General features: G+C 43.0%; 1 protein-coding gene across 1 annotated transcript in view; it reads right to left on the minus strand.

Annotated features, from left to right (window-relative positions):
- Nucleotides 1-1,638: 1,638 nt before the first annotated feature.
- LOC137872935 (chloride channel protein 1-like) overlaps nucleotides 1,639-22,998 on the minus strand; it is a 35,510-nt gene continuing 14,150 nt past the window's right edge. The window contains exons 13-24 of the mRNA XM_068711460.1: nucleotides 18,280-18,349; nucleotides 16,815-16,925; nucleotides 15,633-15,846; nucleotides 14,808-14,941; nucleotides 14,515-14,606; nucleotides 13,189-13,281; nucleotides 12,868-12,955; nucleotides 11,148-11,236; nucleotides 9,173-9,217; nucleotides 8,117-8,221; nucleotides 5,233-5,319; nucleotides 1,639-4,617 (exon numbers count right to left, since the gene is read on the minus strand). Coding sequence (XP_068567561.1) covers nucleotides 4,153-4,617; nucleotides 5,233-5,319; nucleotides 8,117-8,221; nucleotides 9,173-9,217; nucleotides 11,148-11,236; nucleotides 12,868-12,955; nucleotides 13,189-13,281; nucleotides 14,515-14,606; nucleotides 14,808-14,941; nucleotides 15,633-15,846; nucleotides 16,815-16,925; nucleotides 18,280-18,349 — 1,593 coding nt within the window. The 3' untranslated portion in view covers nucleotides 1,639-4,152. The remainder of the gene's footprint in view (nucleotides 4,618-5,232; nucleotides 5,320-8,116; nucleotides 8,222-9,172; nucleotides 9,218-11,147; nucleotides 11,237-12,867; nucleotides 12,956-13,188; nucleotides 13,282-14,514; nucleotides 14,607-14,807; nucleotides 14,942-15,632; nucleotides 15,847-16,814; nucleotides 16,926-18,279; nucleotides 18,350-22,998) is intronic.

Here is a 22,998-nt window from a genome sequence, read left to right on the forward strand (position 1 = left end):
TCAGAAACGACTTGCTGAGACAAGTGAAAAGGGAATGGTGGTCCAGCCAGGATGATATAAAGATGAGACTTCTCTCTAGCTCAGGATGTGATACTAAAGACCTGTGTTTTGGCAATTTTGTGATATGTTGACCAAAGTGAAAACACCTGTCAAATATAAATAATATCTTTCTATGATTTGCCTGTACAGCAGAAGAAAGAGACCCAATACATTGGGGGGTATACTTTCTGAGGCAATGATAAGAACCTCAGTCTTATCTGTGTTAAGCTACACAAAGTTGTTAGCCATCCAGTCCTTCATCATCGACATAACATCGGTAACGGATAACTTGAAATGTGCTAATAACATGACCTAAAGGAAACATTCAAAAGCAAATAATATAGGACCCGAGACAGAACCCTGAGGAACCACAGGAAAGAGCTTCAGACATGTAAGGAACAAGCGACACAGAAAGAATCCTCTCTGAGAGATAGGAGGAGAACCAGTCCAGGCTGCCCCAGAGACAAACCACTCAATGACGCTAAGATCCAGCAGCACCAAAACAGAGCATTCACCTACAACAGATCATTGGAGACTCTGAGAGGAGCCGTTTCAATGGACTGCTTCTGACGGAAAACAGATTGGAATTCATCTGAAATGTTGAATTTTGTGAGCTGTTTTAACTACACTTCTATCAAATCTGGAGATAAAAGGCAGTTCAGATATAGGCCTATATTTTTGAGAAGGATGGATTAACATTAATTGTTTTTTTTTCCCAGGAGAGGCTGCAAAAAACATCAATGCAGAGAATATTAAAAACAGCATAATGACAACTCTCTCCAATGACAGAGGATAAAAACTGAATTCAGACAGAAAAAGAACAATCAAAACCAGGGGGTCTTCAATTCAAACAGATTTGAACGACCAACTTTGGTCATCTGCCGTTCAAACGAGGAGAAAGTCCCAGTGGTCACTGAGTGACTTGAAAAGCAGTTCCTGAACACCACAGCCAATGCAGAGGGCAGAGTGCAATCAGGGGTTGGTTTTCCAAACTCTTCTGCAAAGTCTCGGTCAAAAACAAGAAATCTTGAGGACTGATTGGCAATGGAGCGGCCATTTATCAGCGCCACCCTCAGGGGCACAGACCCACTGCCAGCAACAGCAGAGTCTCGTTATTAAGAAACACATCAATATATGAAAATCCTGTCATCCCATCCAAATAAAGTTGAATATGACAGTCGATCAAATGTGCTTTTGATGTGTTATAATGCCAATTTAAAAGTTTATTCAGTAGCAATAGTGAAAGAGAACGGGGAATGTAATTTCAGCCCAGTTTCTGATAGCTAAACTTTAGACAACTATCAAATTGTTTTGGATAATTATGTAGTTTCAGCAGCTTTGAAACCCCAGCAACTCAAAAATTATATTTTTGTGTCTTTTGTATTGAAAAAAAGCGAAAGATTTTCAATCATTTTATGCGATTTCTAAAGAAAGAAATCTATATTCCTGCCCTACCTGGACTGAGGTGAGTTCTTGTTCCAGGTGACCGAGTAAAGAAGATTAAATGCGTTTCCTTTCCTCAGTCCTGGTCTGTACAACGACACCCGACCCGAACACATGAGGGCAAACTGTTCACTTTGTAAAACTTTATTTCTCGCTACATCTTTCAAAGTTATATACATTTTGAGATAACGTTTGAGACTCCACTAAAAGATAAATAAGTACATACATTAACCACAACCACAGACAGACAAATGACATCTGCTCTCAGACCGGTACGGAGCCCTCTTAAGAAATGGACACACACACGTTTTAAATCACACCGAGATAAAGAAAAGGCTTTTGGTAAATCTGAAGGTTTAAAAACGGTTAAGGCAGCACCTGAGAAACTGAATCCAGGAGATGAGAGTGGAAGAAGAAATGCAGAGATGTACATGACAAAAGATGAAAGTTTCAACAAATATGAATACAATTAAGGTACTTGCACAGCAGCTCTTCATATTAAAATACTTCTTTCTTTTTTTTTTGGGTACAGTATCATTGTCCGTAAACTACGTTTAAGAAGGCGGGCCGCCTCCACTCATTATCAGAATTACATTTTGTAGAAGTTAAAGGTACAATATGTAACATTTCTGCACTAAAACGTCTAAAACTAAGACTAGACCTACTCTACATATGTTGTTGAGTTGTGTACTTAAATCATCCCAAATGTTCATAAAGTTAATCAGGGTGCAGTAACAGACAGTGTTCAAGCTGTTAAACATTTATTTTAATTTAGTTTTAAGCCACATTTTTAAGATAACACTTCTTAGATCTTGATAATATTTCACTATATATATATATATATATTTTGATGAATGATTTAAGTCATCAGACATCAGGATCCTTAATTACCAGAGAAACAAGTCTGCTTTTTTTTTTTTAATCAGTTTTAATAACCGGGTCTGTTTGTTTTGGAGAGGAGGAGACGATGAACCCTGAAGGAACCCTGAAGGAACCCTGAAGGAACCCTGACTAATGGAAGCTGACTACAAACAAGACAACAACTCCCATGATCCCACTCTCCTTCACCGCGTCACAAACTCTTTTGTCATCGTTTTGTTTGAGACACACCTAGCGGCAGCAAATAACATTTTGTGAAAAACAAGAGATCATCAATCAGACATCCACTAAGAGACAAGAGGGTAGCTGCTGCTGTTTTACTCTTAAGTCACTTTAGATTTCTGCACGAACTCATAAGAAAGCAATTCATATCTCCGTTGTGGCCCTCAGGCTTTAAGAACTAGAAGAAGAACCAACACTTTGTAGCCGCTGAGAGAAGGAAGTCTCACATGAGCAGCTTCAATAATCATCATGACAGGTCCATCTACATCCAATAGATTTCTAATGAGGTGATTTATTCGGCCAATTAATGCATTAATTGGCAAATATCTCCACGTCAACATAGGTCTTCATCTTCATGTCACATATAGATGTTACGTGACAGAATGCCAGCTGTCATTCACTTTGTCACCGTCACTGTTTGTGGAGCACAAAGGACGTCAATGAAAAGGCATTTCTTTTTGTGCGACATTATTTACAATATAGTTATAATCTAGAGTAGTCGTGTGAATTCTTTTGCAAAATGTGGAGGGCGTCCTTGCGAGTAAAAATGAGTGGGACCTCCGGAGCCTTTGGCTGCGCCGCCTATCAACTTAACCGTGAAGAGATGAGCTCTGAGGCCGCGTTCACAAGGTCAGCACACAATCTGGTGGTCGTATTTTTTTTTTTTTTTTTTTTGGGGGGGGGGGGCGTCGGACGATCTTCCACAGCAGACTGAGCAGCGGCATCGGCCCACTGCTGTCCAGACTGTCTGCTGCCAGTTCAAAAAAAAACAAACATAGACAGCTCCCGCTCTCATCCGATGAAGACCTCTTCATTTCTAAAGACATTAGCGATCAGGTAGCGTATAACTGATGTGCAGAGCTTCACTGGGTTCACGGCACATTATGCTAATAAAACATATCGAGCTGAAAAAGCACTGTGACAGAGAGATGTGTCTAATCAATCAGAAATGTACTATAGCAGTAACTTTAACTTTATTCCGCATTTTATGTTTTACTAAGTAATATGTGTGTATGTACACATATATATACTGTCTATATATACACACACACACACACACACACACACACACACACACACACACACACACACACACACATAAGGTAGGTTATCTTGCCTTGAGGTGCCACTAACAGCAAAATGATAATTATAAATCAATACATTTCAGGGATTCATTGTTAAATTGAAAGTGATTCCCTGCAGGCGAACGGGACGGATGTACGGGACGGATGTACGGGACGGACGGACGGACGGACAACCCGAACACACGGGGAGGAGGAAGTGAGGCAGGACAAGCATCTAAAAACACACACGGAGATTATTAAGGTTCTGTGAAAATGAGCGGACGGAGTCGGTAAGAGTCGGATAAACTGCCTTCAACAAAAGAGGAGATTCAAGCAGACAGACTGTTTAAAATCTTCGCTCTACCTAAGTGATGACAGAAAGAGGTAAATGCGTGTCCAAAGACCGGAGCAACAAATTAAGGACAGGAAAAAAAAACAACACAACTCACACCTTTAAAAAAACGTTTTCCATTATAAAAAAACATAACCATCACTCTAATCTAATCTACACCATTGGCTCATCATCACTCTCTTCATCTCCCTCAAACAGTCTCTGCAAGGGTCTCAGGGTGGCGGGAGGGATGGTGGAGGAAGGAGGAGAAGGAGGAGGAGGAGGAGGAGGAAGAGGAGTGGAGGAAGAAGGGAGGGTGAGGTTGCTGTTGTAGCAACTGCTCCTGCTGGCTGAGCTGCTGCTGCTCTCCTCCACCTCCAAGGTCCCGCCCTCGATGCACACCTCTGTTTCGTTCTCATTTAAATGATGGGGGTGGTGGCGAGGGGGAGACGGGGGTGGGAGCTGGGGAGCAGCAGGAGCTGAGGGAGAGGAGGAGGAGGAGGAGGTGGAGGTCGGAGAGGAAGCAGCAGCGGGAGAAGAAGGTGGAGGTTTGGGAACAGAGCTGCGGTCGCGAAAGCTGGCGAGGGGGGGGCGGAGGCGGACGCCAGAGCGGGTGGAGCCCTCGATGGCCTTCTGGAGCTGGAGGAGGACGAGGAGGACGAGGAGGTGAAGGAGTGAGGGGAAAAAGATGGAGGGGGAGAAGAAGGAGAGGGGTGAAGTGTAAGAAACGGAAGGCAGAAGGCAACAAAGCAAAACACAAAAAAAAAGTAAAAAACAGAAAAAGTGATGGAGAAGAAGGTAGTTAGTAAGAAAAGGGAGGAAGATAGAGAGTTTGGTGAGTCACGGGAGGAAGGGATGGACAAAGGGAGGAAGAAAAACTAAATAAAATGAGGTTTAGGGAGGAGACACAAGAGGTGGAGACGGAGACACCGACGGGTGAAGTCAGAAGGAATGAAGTAAAGCCTGAAACATACAGACGGAATACTAATTATGCTAACAAAATACTTACTCATTATTAAAAAAGCTTTAAGAGACTCAAGTCAGGAGCAACAAAACTGATTGAAACTGATTTTCCTCCAAAGTCAAGACAGAAAAAGGGAAGACTTTAAAAAGTTGAGTGTATTAAAAAAGAAAGAGGGCTTTTAAGGACTTAAATCAATGAATTTAATCACATATTTTCTGACTGCTTTTAGTTCCGGATGACCTCCATCAGGCAGATCCTGCATTAAGAAAAGACACACAGAAGTCTCTTACCTCTTTCAGGGCCACCACTCCCACCAGTTTGCCGATACTGGTCACATAAGCGTGACTGAGTCCCAGCAGTGAGAACAAGGTGTGAGTCTGTGGAGACGGAGAGAGAGAGAGAGAGAGAGAGAGAGAGAGAGAGAGAGAGAGAGGGGGAAACGGTCATGCGTCACATTACCACAGACTTCTACCTCTCGGACTCTGGACGGTGCACAGGCTGTGAGCTCCTCAGCGCAGACGCCATGTCACAGAGACAGAGAGGTGAAAGCCTGCTGGCTGCAGGTGAAGCTCGGAGAGAAAGAAAAAGTTTCCATGCTCAAAGTATTCTGTTCATTTTCCCGGCTATAAGGTCGCTCTTCGGACGAGCTCTTCGGACGAGCTCTTCGGTATTCACCGGCACACCTCGACCATAAAACTCCTTTTTTTTGCACATGAATAAGCAGAATATTCTGGATATTACCATGAAAATTAATTTACACTGATGATAAAAAAAACAGCAATGGTACCTTCAGTACTTTCATCTGCAAATCCTACATCGCCCACAGATTTGTCATAGCGAGGATGTGAGCATTTTCACACCGATTGTACGATGAAGGAAGAAGTTAAATATCTATTTCTTAATAAGTTATGATAAAATATCATTAAAGATGAAATGGCTAGCAGAGTGCTATTTGATTCTGCATTGTACATGTTTCCTGTAAAAACAGTGAGCTACGGAGAGACTTATATATAGTATTTTTATATATATATATATATATATATATATATATATATATATATACCAACAGTCAAAAAGCCAGAGGTTTATTACAGTAGACGACTGAGGAAAACAGAAAATATTCACTGAATAATCAAATCAATCAATCATTTCTTTGTCTCCACACAAACAGTGGATTACAGCGGGCTCCTATCATTTCTCAGTTTGTACGTCCTTGATTCCTTTCCTCGCCTCGTACCCTTGGGTCTTAGTCCCCTCCCTCCTGAGATGAGAGCGGAGGAGGCGAGGAAGAGTCCCGAGGAGAGAGGAGTTGAGGCAGCGTGAATAAAAAAAAAAGAAAGAGTGTGACGCAGCTCTTTTATCACGGATGCCGGAAAAAAGGACGTCCGCAAAGAACACATCTGTGCGTCCTCGCTCACAGCGAGACGCATTTATGGAATCGAGACATCCTTGGAGACGCCTCGCTGAGTGTTTAAGTGAATCCACCCACGATGTAAGAACATGAACCTTCAATATCACAACCTGCTTCTAGAAAACACAGCTCAATCAACAGAGAGATCCTGACTGTTGGCCCACACAGTGGACATGAAATAATGTATATATATATATATATATATATATATATATATATATATATATATATATATATATATATATATATATATCTCTAATAACAACTTTTGCTGAGTTGTCATTTGTGCATAGCACTGACTATCTGTTCTAGTGGAGCTTCTGTGTTTCTGTACTGATCAGGAAGTAAGTGAATTGTGAAGTTCAACCCGTGGGCGTTTCTTTTGTTGGAATAAAAAGCCTCCCAATGACCGTTAAAAAACGTTCCTCATCCAGAACCAACAGGCACGACGCCCACATGTGAGCGGTTGTTTATGTAACAACCCGACTGCTGTAAGTAAGATGACGCTCCCAGTCACACAAAAAAAAAAAATTAAATGTCGCCGCGTCGGCACCGTGAGGATACGTCCGAGTGTTCGCTGAGTGTTTTTCCACGGTTCAAGGTTGTCCTCGCGCTCAGCTGAGCGAGGCGTTACAGAAGTAAACAACGTCGGGAGCTGAGAGCGGGGAGCATCGACGACCGCTCGAGGTGAACTGAACTCTTCGCTCCTTTGCTTGTACAACACCTGCGACCCCCCCCAAAAAAAAGAAGACAAAACTCTCGTCCACAGTGAATTCACGCTTTGCAATAAAAACCGGCTGCGGGCTAAAACATCCAAGTCACTTTGTGCAAATTGTGATGTAATGTAGGACGACGTTTGACAGTGTAAACGGGACAAATCGCACAGAATGTGATCTTTTTCATTCAGATTTGGGCCGCTTTAATGCGTCAGATTTGTCAGAACAGTCACATCTGAATCCATGCGACTTGTTGATCGACATCCATCACAATTCATTCTTTGCTGTGAAGCCGCTCACGTCACGACCTCACCTCTCCGACTCCACATGCACCACTGTTGTTCTACAATTAAAAATGATAAAGCAAAAACGATCTCCTCATCCTCATTATCATCTGCTCACAACTGTACTGGCTTCCACTGCACATCTATTTCTAAACTAAACCGTAAACCCCTCACTGACTTCAGTGGCCTCCATGTTTACTCCCTTACGACAGCGTGCTGCCCGTGACGGCTTTGTTATTGTTATTTTTTTTTAATATTATATTGCTGTTTCCAGAGAGAGTTCCAGTGAGCAAGCCTTAACCCAAAACATAAATCACAAAACTAAATTCAGCAGCAAATTCATTCAAGTGATGCCAAGGCCACTGCATGGGATTACGCTGTCCTTGAAATCAAAAATAAGGGGAAATTCAACATTGAATTTATAATTTCTATATTCATATAATTAAATTATGTGGCGTTTTTGACCACTTCTAGTGCTACTCAGCGATGTTTTTTTTTAAGAGCTTTGGTGTTTTGGTGAGGAACACTGGATGTAAACAAAAGTCTGCTTGCTTGCACGTTCAACAGGGAAACTTTAAATTCCCTGCCAATAAATACATCTTTGTCTTAAAGAGACACCGTGTCCCGAGCCTACATCCTGTCTTCACAGACTCTAAAACTACAGTCAGGACGCGAGGTGCTCTCTCAAACAGATGTTGAACCAGGATATTTAACATCTGCTGACCTCCGTGACCGCCGCTTATCTGCGTCTTTCCACACCAACCTTGTGCAATGACGTTCTCTCAACCAGCTGGAAAGGGGAAGGGTCGACTCGTATCTCATCGATTTCCATCGGCTCGTCCGTCTCCGCCTCTTCCCACGCTTTGATCTGCAGCAGCGAAACAAAAAGAACAAGGTCACGGAGGTGGAAATAATAGCCTCTTCTATTCAAATTGAAGGAGTTCCGCCTGAGGGGAAACATCAGGATGTATTTATCTAAAAGTCATATACATAAAGGCAGCGATATTCGCCGTTGATCCTCTAAATGCTGAGCCGTCTCCGTTGGCGTTACAGTGAAGGTGTGTGTGTGTGTGACCACTGAGCAGAGTTGCTGCAGCTGCGAAAAAACCTTGAAACCTTGCGTTGCGTCCTTTGCGTGTCGCCGGCCCACCCTCCTCTGAGATTTAGGATGTCTGACACCTTTTAGCCTCTCTATGGATTTTACCTACAAGCCTCCGCCTGCCTGTGACAGGGCTGATGCTACGGAGCGTTTCTTTTAGGTGAGGTGCCAGGAAGCGTAAAGGGAGAGCAGCAGACGGAACAAGACTGGAGGGCACAACATTGTTTGGGTGCTCTCCGGTGAGAAGAAAAAAAAAAAAGGAAGTCTCATTTTAAATTCTGTCTGTGTTCACGCCGCAGTTAAAACGAGTCGTCTCCTCAAAGGTGACACAGATCTCTGGAACACCGGTGACCTACATGTGACATGCTGAGATTTGACTTCATAATAAGTAAACCTCGGAGCACTCTTTAGAGACTGCTCTTCATAGACTTTTTAAATACGTTTCACTTGGCAGTTTAGAAATGGAGAAATACAAAAAAAAAATAGCAGCAAGGCAAACAAGGTAAAAACCCCCCCCCAAAAAGCTCATATATCATGAAAGAAATGTGCTTAAAAACAGTTGGAAGTTTGTCATTGTCACTCTGCATGTGCACAACGTTGGGTAGTAATTGAACAAATGTAATCAGGATTGCATAATCAGATTAATTAGGTATTGGTGACTCAACACAGGCGTGTGAGTATTTGAATTGAAACCATGCAAATCCTCCATCATACACATACCTCCTCTGGTGTCATTGTGTCTGACAGGGGGGGAGGACAGGGCTCCTGGAGACAAAGACACAATCAGGAAGAGAGCGATGAGGGGTGAGACGTGTTTGTGTTGTACGTTCACCTCTAAGTACAGAAAACCTCGTCTGAATCTTACATGACAGCTTTACAATCTGATTACTCAGCATTTACTTTGGGATTTCTGTCATCTGTAAAAAGATGCATTCAAATAAAAACATAGTTTGAATATGATACAAGCATTTCACATGCATTTACAGAGACAGTAACTCCTCCTTAAAACATACGATGTGTCATCTAGAAATATCTTGAATTGGATTTCGGTCTCTTTCACAGCAACTGTGACAAACTGCAGAAACACATTTGATTGTTATCAGGTTGCTTTCGTTCAGTTCTCTTCAGATCTTCGCTCCAGCAGCTCCTCCAGTGAAACAGGTGTGAGGTTTTCTCCGTCTGAACGCAGCAGAGACCTACTGAACATCGTTATTTTTTTAAAATCTGAATTGGTAATTGCTCGCCTGCATTCCACTTTCTTTTTCGTTTTCATCACTGTAACCGCGGAAATTATACCAACGCGAGAATTAACAAGACGCCGACACTGTTGCACCAGCCAGGTAGTATTCTAAAAAAAAAGGTCAGCGTGTGGTTAGCTGCCATCAGTGGCTGCTAAAGTAGACAAACGCCTGATTCACAGCCAGAATGCAGCCGCGGTTCGGCTCCACCGCTTGCTGGAAATGTCCTATTGCGTGTCTTATTTGATATCCTGGGCTGTAGAGTTGTGGCTCCCTGCTGTAGAAACAACCCCCATGCAGGAATAGGATTGAATCCAAAAAAAACCCCAACATAATAGAAAATCAGACTGGTAATACAGAAGGCACAGCGGTGGGCACAACAGAAATCAAATTCTAATCTTGCAAGCAAATGCTTATTTGTGTTTCCACTCCTGCTCGTGTAAACAGATGACACGTATTACTTCTCCCGTGAGCCCGGCTCACCGCCAAGCCGAATAATAACTCCACCTCCGGTATCTGACTTCCTTATTTCCATATGAGAAGGTTGAAAGGAACTCCGTGCTCAACTTCGGGGACTTTTGTCTGAGGATGAGGAGGCAGTTGTGTATTGATGCGTTGTCTGTCAATCAGATAAGAGCGTACCTGCCTGAACAGAACGCAGAGCTCGTAATGAAACATTCGGCCTGCAAAAAAAAAAAAAAATAATGGATAAATATTTATATCAAATCGGTGCCTGTGTGGTTTTGGGATGGCTCTGCCGAAAGGATGGGTGGTCATTTGCATTTGAATGGTTCAGAACACGAGGGAACATTTCTTCACTGCAGACATTTTTAAATAGTTGGCTGAACAGAGAGAAAAAAAAAGGCACAAAGGTTTTTACAAAGACGTAAATTATACAGACATGTAGAAACAAACAAAGACGTTCGTGAGCAGGATTACCAACCAACGCGACAGAGAGACTGTTAGTGCATCTCATGTTAACAATCCGTCCTCACCGGGGGGGAAAAAAAGGCTGTATAGGTTGTTTGTGCAAGCAGCTTATTACGCTCCATGTTTACGTCTGTTGTCAACCTCTAGTGGACGAAATGATGACGGCGTAAAGGAGGAAGCCAGGTGACGTAGAATGATGGGAGTCAAAGTCAAACAAACACAGGACTTTCACCCAGATCACCGCTGTCTGTGTCCGGTGTGAAACCAAAAGTCAACACGTTGAGTTTAAGTTTAAGTTTAAGTTAAGTTTAGATAGAGACTACATAACTTAGAACGTACGTATGTTTGTACATAACAACAAAACATACTACGTCATGTATGTAACGTCGTAACTACAGCCACACCTAACAAACGTACGTGGGGTTAGGGTTATCTGTCGCTTAGGAATGAGGACGTTTTCATTGTACATGTACACAAAAGTGTGCTCAGTGATGGACAGACGCGCAGTATAAAGTACAAACACACACCTGAGACTGTCCCTCTGTCTGTCTGTTCTTAGAGGTGAAGAGACTCCTGAGCGTTTTCTGCACCGACTGAAGGGGACCTTTCTCTGTTTCTGGTAGAGAGAGAGAGAGAGAGAGAGAGAGAGAGAGTAAGAGAGAGAGAGAGAGAGAGCGAGAGAGCGAGAGAGCGAGAGTAAGAGAGAGAGAGAGAGAGAGCGAGAGAGAGAGAGAGAGAGAGAGAGAGAGAGAGAGAGAGAGAGAGATGCACTTGGTGAATAAATTACACAGATGCCCCTTTCTGAAAGACTTAAAGCTGTTGGAGAAAATAACCAAACTGCAAATGGAGGCTCTGAGAGAGAACGCTACTACAACCCATGCAACTCTTCATTGTTGTTGCCTGGATACCATTTCACACGGAGACTGTCTGTTGTTGTGTGTGATCGGCCACTGAGAAGTTTAATGTGGCAAAATAGAGAGACACACACACACACACACACACACACACACACACACACACACACACACACACCATCTGGTTACTTGCAGCCAACATTCTGCCAAATCTTCTGTAACGGCTATTCGGGTTGCAAAGTTAATAATTCCATTTGTTTGACATCTGTTGAGGGCAGAGACACACAAACTGTGTGAAATGCTGACCAATTAATAAGAAAAATAGTTTTGAGGGACATATGTGCGTAGCTGCCGGGTATACGGCGGACTCGGTAGGAGTTATCCGCGTCTATTAGCATTTCTTGGTTCTTTTTCAGTGTCCCAGAAGAGTATTAGGATTCAACAAAATGGTGACCAGCTCATCAAAACATCGCTGAAAAAACACCAATAGTCAAGAACCTCACAGGGTCATTAAAGGGTTCATTACACGGCTGCTGCTGTTGCTCTACAGATTCTAGAAAACAACTTCTCCTTTCATTCTTTACAAACACCCAACAAGATGCGCGTGTGTCCTCTGGGCGCTGATGGACCCAACACGTTGGAGAACCCGGTGAGCTTCACAGACCATCTGGGCTCTGACTAAAAGCTGAGTCATATCAGTTGACGTATATTTTTTTTTCTGAGGAAAAGCGGGAGAGACAGCGCAAAGAACAAATCTCATTACATCACCCCGGTAGGCAAAAGTTGTCTGAAGGAATCAATATTAGAATGACGAGCCCCATAAGGCTTTTTTTTTTTATTGCCTCCACGTCAAACTGCTCCACAAGTGTAACGGAGCTAAGGAAGGGAGATCAGAAGTTTGATTTGTTCCTGCATGAATCTGGACATCGGAGTGGCACACACAAAAAGACGCTAAATCTAGCGAGAACGTCGGCCGCTTATGAGCGTAAACAATGATCGTGGCTATTGTTAGCATTCACAGCTGTCAAGCTAGCAGCTGGTGGAAGACTCTGTTCACGTGCAATGAGTGCACGGGTAGAATACACGAATCACTGTCCAATCATCCTGAGACGGTGTATTTTTATGCTGTTGAAAAGTTAAGAGAATTTTTAACAGATATAACCTGAGTTTTACCTTCAGCAGAATCTGGATTAGTGGACTAATATAAGTTGGTGCAAAGGTCTTTGTCCTATTAAGACTATTGTGATTTAATTCATTCTTTCTCCCGGAAGCAGCTAGTGTAGAGATAATGTAGAACTATTACGCCTCCACTGAGATTGGAGATATATTTATATATATATATATATATAAAACCTAAAGGTGTACTCTGGATTATGAGGTCCTGTCAGCTCACCAGGAGCAGGAGCAGTGTGGTTCGAGGAGGACTCCTGAGGCTTTGGAGGAGGCAGAGGGCCGTTCCTCTCCTCCTGCACCGGGCTGCCCTGCAGACCACAGACATTATTAATACAGCAGCTTTCACAACAAATGGTAAAATAAAATGATGTCTTATTTTAAGATGAGATGAGTTGAAACTGAAAACAAAAGATAAGTGCTGTCAGCTGATAAATAAAGGAAAACGCGGATGAAATAAGGAGCAGCGAAGTAATGAACAAATATGTGAATATAATAAAACATGTTCATCTTTCCAGACAATTGTAACGAATCAGAGCTCCACCTTCTCTCCGTCCTCCTCTTCCTCCTCATCCACGAAGGCGAAGGACTCCCAGCTGTGTTTCTGAGACTGGTTCTGCTCCTGTAGGCTCTGACCCTAAATCCAGAATCATGTAAGCAGATCAATATCAGAATTGCAATGAATTATTACACCATGTTTAACACCTGTTCTTTATTTGAAGCAGAGTTATTATCTTAAATTAAAAGAAAATGAAAATAAACATGAAAAATATGAATTAAAATGATCATAATATATCAATACAGAAAAAAAAGTGACGGCATGAACTTCTGTCAACCTTCGTGATATTGAACCACAGAATGTGAACAGATTTGAATTTCCAGGCGACTGCGTTGTGCCACGATTGCTTCATAATGACTCCCTATTGTTTTTCACATCAGTCTAGTCTCGTAGAATTAAACAACAACAACAACAACAACAACAACATGATTTCAATATAATAGCAGATCAAATTCCACTCAACTGAGCTGTTCAGCTCAGGTGTAATGTTAACCAACGAGTTGATTACAATTAAACACCATGGCCATTTCTACTGGCAGTTCTCTAAGCATGTATTATATATATATATATATATATATATATATATATATATCCATATATGGATATATATGAAACTAAATACAAAAACTACAACTAAAACGGGCAAAGGCACTCTGAAAATCAACTAAAACTAAATTAAACTAAAATTAAAAACCAAGTAAATACTACTAAGATAAAATAAATAATATGTTAAGAACCAAAAAAAAGCATGAATTGAAGTTGTACTAGTACAGAACAGTACACGACTGTTTGACTTTCCTGAGTGGAGTCAACAGGAAAACAAACTGCAGCGGCTTCCTCTGTGACACTGTTTACATTTCTACTTTCAGCTATTACAGCCTGCGTGTCTCTGTCCTCTTTGTGCTACAAACGCACTTCAGTTTGCAGAAAACATTTGCTTACACTAAATGATATGGTCATGTAGTCTTTCCCCATTGCCACATTTATGAAACAGTTTCCAGTTATTTATCATTTTTGAGTTTCTTGGAGAGGAGTTTCCTTTCATGTAATATTTATTTATCCAAATCACTGGTCTATGGATCCTAAAACTGTTTCTGTCTGACAAAAACACTACAAACAAGAGGCACATTTACCGACATAATCATCATAAAACATAAACATAACCTGTTTGCAATTTAGGTAGAAGAAATAGCCAATTATAGGGTTAATAATTAATATTATATCTGCATACTTGTTTTCATATAACATGTATCAAATTCAATAATCCACAGGATGTAATCTGCACTGAACTGTGGTCTCTGACGTCCTCACCTGCATCATGAGCCTCCTCTCTGGTGACAACCACCAATCACAGAGAGCCAGAAGCTCCAACCTGTCAATGCTGCCCAATAGGATCATAGAGTCTGGAAGCAGGACGAGGAAGAGGATGAGGAAGAGGAAGAGGAAGAGGAAGAGTTATCCCCACACAACAGTGGCTGAACTACTGTGATAATGTTCATGATTCCAGTATTCTTCCAAGACATTTGGTTCAAATTCTATTTTTGTTCCATTCCATTTTCTTTTAAGGCACCTGGAACAATTCAATTCACAGTGAGCTCGTTTACCTTTGGAGTCGACCAGCGGGATTGAATTGAGCGAGGAGGAGTCCAGCAGGAGTTTGACTTCTCTGTATGTGGACTGAGACGATATGAACTTCACCTCTCTCACCATGATGTCTTCTACCACGATGTTGTACTGGCTGCAGGACGGACACACACACACACACACACACACACACACACACACACACACACACACACACACACACACAGTAAACGGAAACAACTTTGTACACACCTACGTTTACCAACGTTAAAAAAAATGAAAATAAATGCACCCTCAAAGAGCACTGTAAATCCCTCTTCTTCATTAACTGGAAGAACAAGTTAGCTCTTTGAGCTACAGTGTTTAGGATTTAGTGGCACCTAGTGGTGAGGCTGCAGATTGCAACCAACCGAATACCCCTCCACTCGCCCCTCCCTCTCCAAGCGTGTTGGGGAACTACGGTGGCCTTTATGATTCTTAGTTTCAGGTGATTATACACTAATGAAAACATCATAATGATTATCATATTCCTTTTCTGCGAATAGGTCCCCCTAAATCCTGCACACTATAACTTTAAGACTGCACCTCTGTGTCTTGAAGATCCTAAATAACTGGAAAGTTCCCTGATCTCATTGTTTTTATCTGGCCACAGTTCAGAGGTTGAAAACAGCATCTCGACTAAGTTTAGCATTTACTACGTCATTTTATTCTATGTGTTGATTGTTCACAATTCATTCCAGTTTGCTTGTCGCATACATGCAAAAAACACTGCATGAAAGAACCATCTCCTAAAAAGCCAATGAGCGTCGACCATTTACGGTCCGCCGTGTGAAATCCGCACAAACCTCATGTGCCCGAAGCCGAGCTCCGGCAGGTACGGGAGCTTCTTGACCTGGATGATGGAGTCGTACAGGGAGGGCTGCAGGCCCTGGGCCACCATGTTGGCCAGGATTACTGCCACCATCATGGGCAGGATGTGGGAGATCTGACCCGTCAGCTCAAAGCAGATAACCGCCGTGGACACCGTGTGAGTCACGGCCCCGGTCAAAGCTGCCGCTCCTGTCAGAGAAGTGGGATAGAGATGAAGGGGGGAGGGGGAAACAGGAGGAAAGGATGAACGTTAAGGAAGAAAAAGGGGGAGGAAGTGGGGAGTAGCAGAAGTAAGAAGACACGGGAGGATGGAGTAAGGAGAGAGAGAGAGAGAGAGAGAATAAACAAGATGTAGACGTGTTGAGAGAAGAGGGGGAAAGATAATTTAGGCAGGAAGAAAAGATCAAGGCAAAGAAGAAAAGACAAGAGTGTGCAGGTGAAATGAAGGAGGAACTGGAGAGTCAGTCAGACTCACATCAAAAAGAAAAAAGATAATCAGACGTGACAAAAGTGCTGAGTGAAAAAAAAGGGAAAGGCAGTGAAAGGGTTCAGAAGAAAAAAAAAATAGATTAATAAGAAGGTACATGAGAGGAAACAGGAAGCAAACAAACGGGTAACAAATACTGAAGAGAGGAGGATAACAGGATAGAAGGGTAAAAAGGAAGGAAACAAGAGACAGAGTAGGAACACCAAGGAAGTGAGGAGGGATCAAGGGAGAAAGAGGAGGGGATGGGGCTTTTGTAGGGGAACGGGAGGGGGGGATTGAAGGAAGGCCACGTTTCTGGGTCGCTGGCTGAGGTGAGGACGGAGGAGGGAACCCACTGTGACATTTAACTGTCAGAGCAAAGTGGCCACACGCTCTGATGGAAAGGAGGGAGAGGAGGAGGAGGAGGAGCTGGAGGAGGAGGAAGATGAGAGAGGTGACAGGAGAGGAGGAGGAAGAGGAGGGCAGGGAGGCGGCACAGGGGAGGTGGACAGCTCGATGAAAAAAGGGTTTTAAAATATGAAATACTGAGTGATGATTATTAGCGATCAGAGAGAAGGTGCCTGTAAGGTACTGTGAGGTCTGAATGCTGGTTTCCCTGCCGTTGCCCACGATTGCAAAGATTGTCAACATGCAAAGAAAATGGGATGGAGCTGGTAAAAGGGAGACTGACCAATGACTGCGTAGCCTCCAGGGATGATGCGGTAGAGGATGCCATCGAACACGATCCCATGAGGAAACAGGGTGGCCATGATCTCCCCTACCAGCCTGCCGAACGCAGCTCCTACGAGGGCAAAGAAAGGTCAAAGGAACCGCTGAAAGTAAACATATACCTTCATAATAGTACAAGATGGGGGTTTTTTTAAGTATTTTTTTTCCCCTCCCCGATACCTGAACGTGTGCATCATCCGAAACCAGTGTGTTAAAAAAAACACGTCACCGTTTCACGAGTGGGATTTTCCAGGGTAAAATATTGCCCCCCCCCCCAAAAAAAAGACATTTTGTTAGCTCAGGCTAACTTTACACTCTCTGCTTGCAACTGCATGATCAGTACTGGGCATGTGCAACTCTAAACGAAGAAAGGAGTGCGGCGGCTCACTCGCTAGCTGCTTCCATCATGGATTTGGGACGCGACCATCGTTTTTTTGTTTTTTTGTTGTTGTCAGAGCTGACGACAGAAGTAGCTAACGGGTGAGCCGTCGCACATCTTTAGTAACAACCAGGCGGGATGTACAGATGGAGCAGTGAGTGTTGCATGCTGCTGCTGTTGTTGTTCCTGTGTGGCACATAAATGAGCTGATAAACTACATGACATGGACTCGCTTACTTGTCGATACCCAATCCAGGATTTTAGACTGCAACAGAGTCATTGACAACAACTTAAAAGATTTACATTCTATTACTATTAAACACTTCTTCTCACATTCATTCACTCCAGAACTCCAGTCGTCTGTGTTTCTAGCGACAGCAGATGTTGGAGAGGCTAATGAAAGGAGTCATTTCCAACATGATTATGTTCAAAACATCACTAGAGTCAGAGGGGGGGGGAAGCCTGTAACAGCATGAAGTTCCTCTGATACGCATTTAAAAGTTTGAAAAATGTTGATGTTTTGCACTGCGTGACGGTGCAAAAGGCCACATTTTAACACACACACACACACACACACACACACACACACACACACACACACACAGACACACAACATGACCCACCACATCTAGAGCTGAGTTTATTCATTCGAAGCTGGTAATGATGAATATTTTAAAGTGAAGCACTGGTAAAGGTCACACTCCAAAGTATTTCACACGACAAAAACAACAGATGAACTGCAAACTGTACTGCAAATAAACACTGATTCCTAAAATGGCGACGTGAATAATAAGATAAAACTGATCGCTCCTATGAAAGTTAATGAAACAACAGCCTCGGGAACGTAAGAGCAGTCTGTGTAGAGATATAACTAACTGGCAACATAGTTAATCGTTCACAGCCTTGTTTCAAGATTCCTGAATAGTCAAAACAAACACTGACGATGGGGGGAAAAAAAAACTGCTCTACACCAAAAATAATCCTCATTTTCACCATCCTCATGCAAATCCAGCAACAGGAAGACAAGGCTCCATGTGTTGTTGCTCACCCAGTATGAAGACAGGCATGAAAGCCCCAGATGGAATGGGCATGGTGGTGGCCACAGCGGACATCCAGAACTGTAAGACAACAAACGTGCAACTCAGAATCATGAATAGCAATCAAAAGCGGAACCTCTTCAATCTTTTCGTAAACCACCTGTGGACCGCATCAAAAATACAGGCCAGCAAACCAGGTGTGAGCATTCGGTCACGAAGCGTGTGACCGAGCTGTGTGACGTGTGTTAGTGCGGCGGAGGTTTGAGTCTGAACTTGTCGTCGGCGTCGCCGTTCTCAGCTCGACAAGCTGTCCAACCGGCCGACAGTCTCAATCCTGTCTTTCTCTTTTCGAGAGCAAACAGGACAACAGATGGTTTTTTTTTTCTCTTTCTCTGTTTTTCATCCTCAATAATATGCAGGTCACCCACTCACTACTGAGCAGATCGCTTGTGTTTCACTGCAGCAGGAGAGACGTAAAGTCTCTGCGTCATTTAAAAGCTCTCGTTGTCTCTGTTTGCATTTGAGTGGGAGAAAAACAAAAATCCTCCTATTTGGTCACAGAAATGGAGAATCAGGAGGATCTGTTTGTGTGTGTGTGTGTGTGTGTGTGTGTGTGTGTGTGTGTGTGTGTGTGGTGGGGGAGGGGACCCAATCACCCTTGGGTGTCCTTGAGCAAGGCACTTAATCAGCAGCTGCTCCAGTGAAGCTGCAGAGGGTGGTGCATGTGGGGACCGAGTGGGTGGAAAAAAAACCCCTCAAAACATGCAAACTCCTCCGCATGAAACCTTCAAATGTCACACATGTTTCTCTCCAAACAATGTCTGTATCCCTCAGAATGGAACTTCAAAATAGCTCCCCTCAATAATACACTCTGTTGTCGGCTGCTCATCAGCGATAATGATTGGCTTTACTCAAGCTCTGGATTTGTGGAGAGTGTGTGTGTGTGTGTGTCTGAGAGAGAGAGAGAGAGAGAGAGAGAGAGAGAGAGAGAGAGAGAGAGAGAGAGAGAGAGAGAGAGAGAGAGAGAGAGAGAGAGTGTGTTTCACTTTTGATTTGAAGGGATTGGCCCGAGTAACTCTACATTTCAGCGGTCCAGATTACCATTCGACACATCGTTTGTCATCATAGTTTGAGGACTTATTAATTACTGTGGTACAAGATAAAAACTCATCAGCACGTCTCTCTCAGGGTGGACTAAGCTCACAGTCTCCTTCTCTCTTTTTAATCCCGACAGTCAAACACACACACACACACACACACACACACACACACACACACACACACAGCACACACACACACACACACACACACACACTTCCATCAGCGTGACACAATCCGGAGATAGATGGGGAGGAGAAGCACTGAGGCAGAGTTAGCTCCACTGTTTGATGGAGAACAATGTGGAGAGGGAGTGAAAAGAAAGACAGGCGATGTGGGTGTCTGTTTGCATGTGAGAGAGACGGAAGATGGAAGTCAAAACAGTTTTAGTCTGGAGGAAAGAGATCGATAGGAGCGGATACAACTTCCTAATAAAGAAGCTGCTTGTGAGACTTGTTCAAAAGCTGAATAAAACGTTAAAAAAAAAAAAGCTATAAAATAACAAAATAAATATATGGATACGGGAAATTCTCTTTCTATGTTGTTTGACAAAATAATCCATTACAAACCAATACGTTTCACGCTCATCTTCGTATGTTTATTTTATAATTTCACTCGGCAAACAATCCAAAACTGTTGTTTTTTTCTTGCCGGTTTAATTAACACACGTTAGCTTTTACGCCGTATGGTTTCATATCGACAAAGGAAGTCAGTCAATACACTGCGTCGCTAAAGTGTTCACCCCCCTTGGCTTCTTTCCTATTTTGTTGCATTACAACCTGAAAATTAAAATGGATTTTGTTTGTATTTCACGTAATGGACCTACACAAAAATGATCTGTAAGTCACTTACTTAATAGTAAAAAGTCCACCTGTGTCACGTGGTCTGTCACATGATCCAATGGAGGAAACAATTCAACACCACAACAAACCTGCCATGAGAGGACCGACGCTCACTCACTGGGTAAAGAGGACATTTATCAGAGAGGCCACAAAGAGACCAACGGAAACCCCTGAAGGAGCTGGAAAGACACATGTGGGAAACTACAAACTTGTTCCCTTATTTTTTTTTTTTTCTTTCTGGTCACTCTTCCATGACGCCCCGCTCTGTGGAGCGTACGGCTTAAAGTGCTCCTATCGCCGCTGTTGAGCTTTTCAGCTCCTTCTCAGGGTTATCTTTGAAAATGAGCGCCCCATAAAAAACTAAATATGTTACTCTCTGTGCAAACAACCTCTCCTCCTGTTGGAGTTCAGATTACGGTACATTCTGACTGCTCACGCACAATATAGCATTCGACTAGAACTGGTCTCACAACACCTTCGTGACGAAGGACGACCTCTATAGACGAGTTTCGGAGAAGCAGCAGAGCAGAAACCGCACTACGCGCCTTGCGAAAGAGGACGGCAGTTAGCTGCTCGCGGACTAATATCACCGACAGTAAATTGGTGAAAAGGCTCTGACGAGAGTGGCGGCGCGAAATGACGGCCGTGTCTGTACCTAGATTGAAGCGTGTTTATGTTCGGAGTTTCACTTTCAAGACTGTGTGCGTGTAAATAACCAGTAAGTAACGTAAAGTTCGGTGTTGGTTGTATTTCACCGTAAGGTTTATCTTCTGTCATTTGCACGGCAATCTAGTCTCGTCTATTTAGCCGCTCGTTCGTTGTTGTTTGCTAAGTGACGACCGTAGGAGATACAATGTACAGCCTATTAAGTATGTTACCTTTATCATTGCATGTTCTTACTAGCAAAGCGATGTTTGTACAAAGGTTGCAGAAATGATGCCTTAGTAGTTACACTCTTATTTCTGGTTTGTAGTTCATATTAGGCATCTACTAAACATCTATGCTGACATGTGGAGTCGCACTGAGGACTTGTATGGTACAACAACATGTTATTTTATATAGAGTTTTTTTTTTTTACTAATTATTATTTCATGTATATCTGTTTCAGAACCACACACTTAATAATAAACATCTCTAAGGAACATCTTGTCAGGAGTGCATTCTGATAGATGCCCCCTGGTGGTCACAATTGAAATAAACCAGTCAAATTATACAGTCCTTCCTTCCCAGTCGATGTTACAACCTTGTTCTGGTGGATTCCGTTAGGGATTCTTAGCCTGCAGCCCGACCTGGAGAATGGGCTAATTTTACCACTTTTTTTTTTTTTTTAAGCCAAACCGGTCCTAGATTTGAACTGAACTCCCTGAATGTAAAACACGCCCTAATATTCAGCATGTAAATAAGAGAAAGCCTAATCATGTGTGGGACAAAGGGAGACGGGGGAAACAGAGGCAGAGAGAAGCACAAACACACGGAGGAGAGAAGAAGCTCCCGAGCGTGAGCTTGACTGTGACTACGAGAAAGACGCTGACAGCAGCAGAAGCAGAAGAACTCAGTTCTGTGTGTCTTTGTGAGACTGTCACCAGCCAGCTGCTCTCAGTTTTGGTTGAATTAAGTTTTCACTACATGGAGCCACTCTGCTCAACTGAGAAACGCCACGACTAAACCAATACAGTGGGTGAGATGTTATGACACTGATAGGATTATCTAATGCGGCATTTCTGCCTAATTTGACTTTAGACACTACAGGGGGGGAAAAAACAAGCAGACTGAGGTTAACTCTAAAGAGGCAAATGTCTTCTGAGATATTATATTTTGAATGCTTACACATGATCATTCTAAAAGATGTTTTTTTTTTTCTATTAAATGTTCGTTGCTCTGGTCAAAACTGTCTGACAGCTGTTACTGGTGCTTTCGACTGGTTTGTCTCCAGTTGTGAAAAGAAAGAACAGTTCAGTGGTTTTACTGAGCAGAAGAAACCCGGCGGCGCCGACCGACGTTGGTCAGATATTGAGAAAGACCAGAACATTGTGCAGTGTGGTTTCCGCGTGAACTGAAACTGTTTGGTTTTTGTATTTGCTGTGGAACGTAATCTGCTTCGCCCAGTTTCAAACTTCTTCACTGAAGCTGCATGTTTTTTTTTCGTCAAACAGGAGGCAGCAACAGCTTGGTGCTGTTTTTTTTTTTCTGCAGCAGCCAACAGACTGTAGGCGGGTCAGGACGCACAGTATTTACAGACCAGACTTTGTCTGAAAGTCGGGAGGCTGTAGTCACAGAGGAAGAACATAACCGGAGGGGGGGGGGGGGGGGGGGGGACAGATTGCTCAGAAGGCAAAGCGGTGCAGAGATCAAGAGGCTAAACGGGAGGAGGGCCACCCTTTGCCTTCAAAACAGCTTTGATTTTTGGAGACTCGTTTTCTGTTTTGATGACAAGTCAAGTTAAAGTGATAGACTTCGGTTTGGCGGTTACAGTCAGTATGATACACACCGGATAACATCGAGGGGTGTGCGCAGGCTAGTTGTCACCAGAAACACTATAGCCAAACGTATCATTTTATTAATGTACACATTGAATTACATAGTGACATACGCTCAGCTGTATCAGCTCAACAGTCGCGCATGACTTTGGGTTCATCAGTCAGTCTGGTTCTCTTTCCCTGATTGGCTGGATCGGCCAGCAGCACACTGATGCTACCTTACTAGCGGTCTAGCTAACCGGCACGTATGCTACATACCTAGCATGCTATGAATCAATGATGAGTTTAAATATCAGAGAAAGTATTCCCTAAT

Source organism: Cebidichthys violaceus, unplaced genomic scaffold (assembly GCF_023349555.1).
Source record: "Cebidichthys violaceus isolate CVI_PGR_0920_01 unplaced genomic scaffold, fCebVio1.0.p SCAF_16, whole genome shotgun sequence".
In the NCBI taxonomy this organism is placed as follows: Eukaryota; Metazoa; Chordata; class Actinopteri; order Perciformes; family Stichaeidae; genus Cebidichthys; species Cebidichthys violaceus.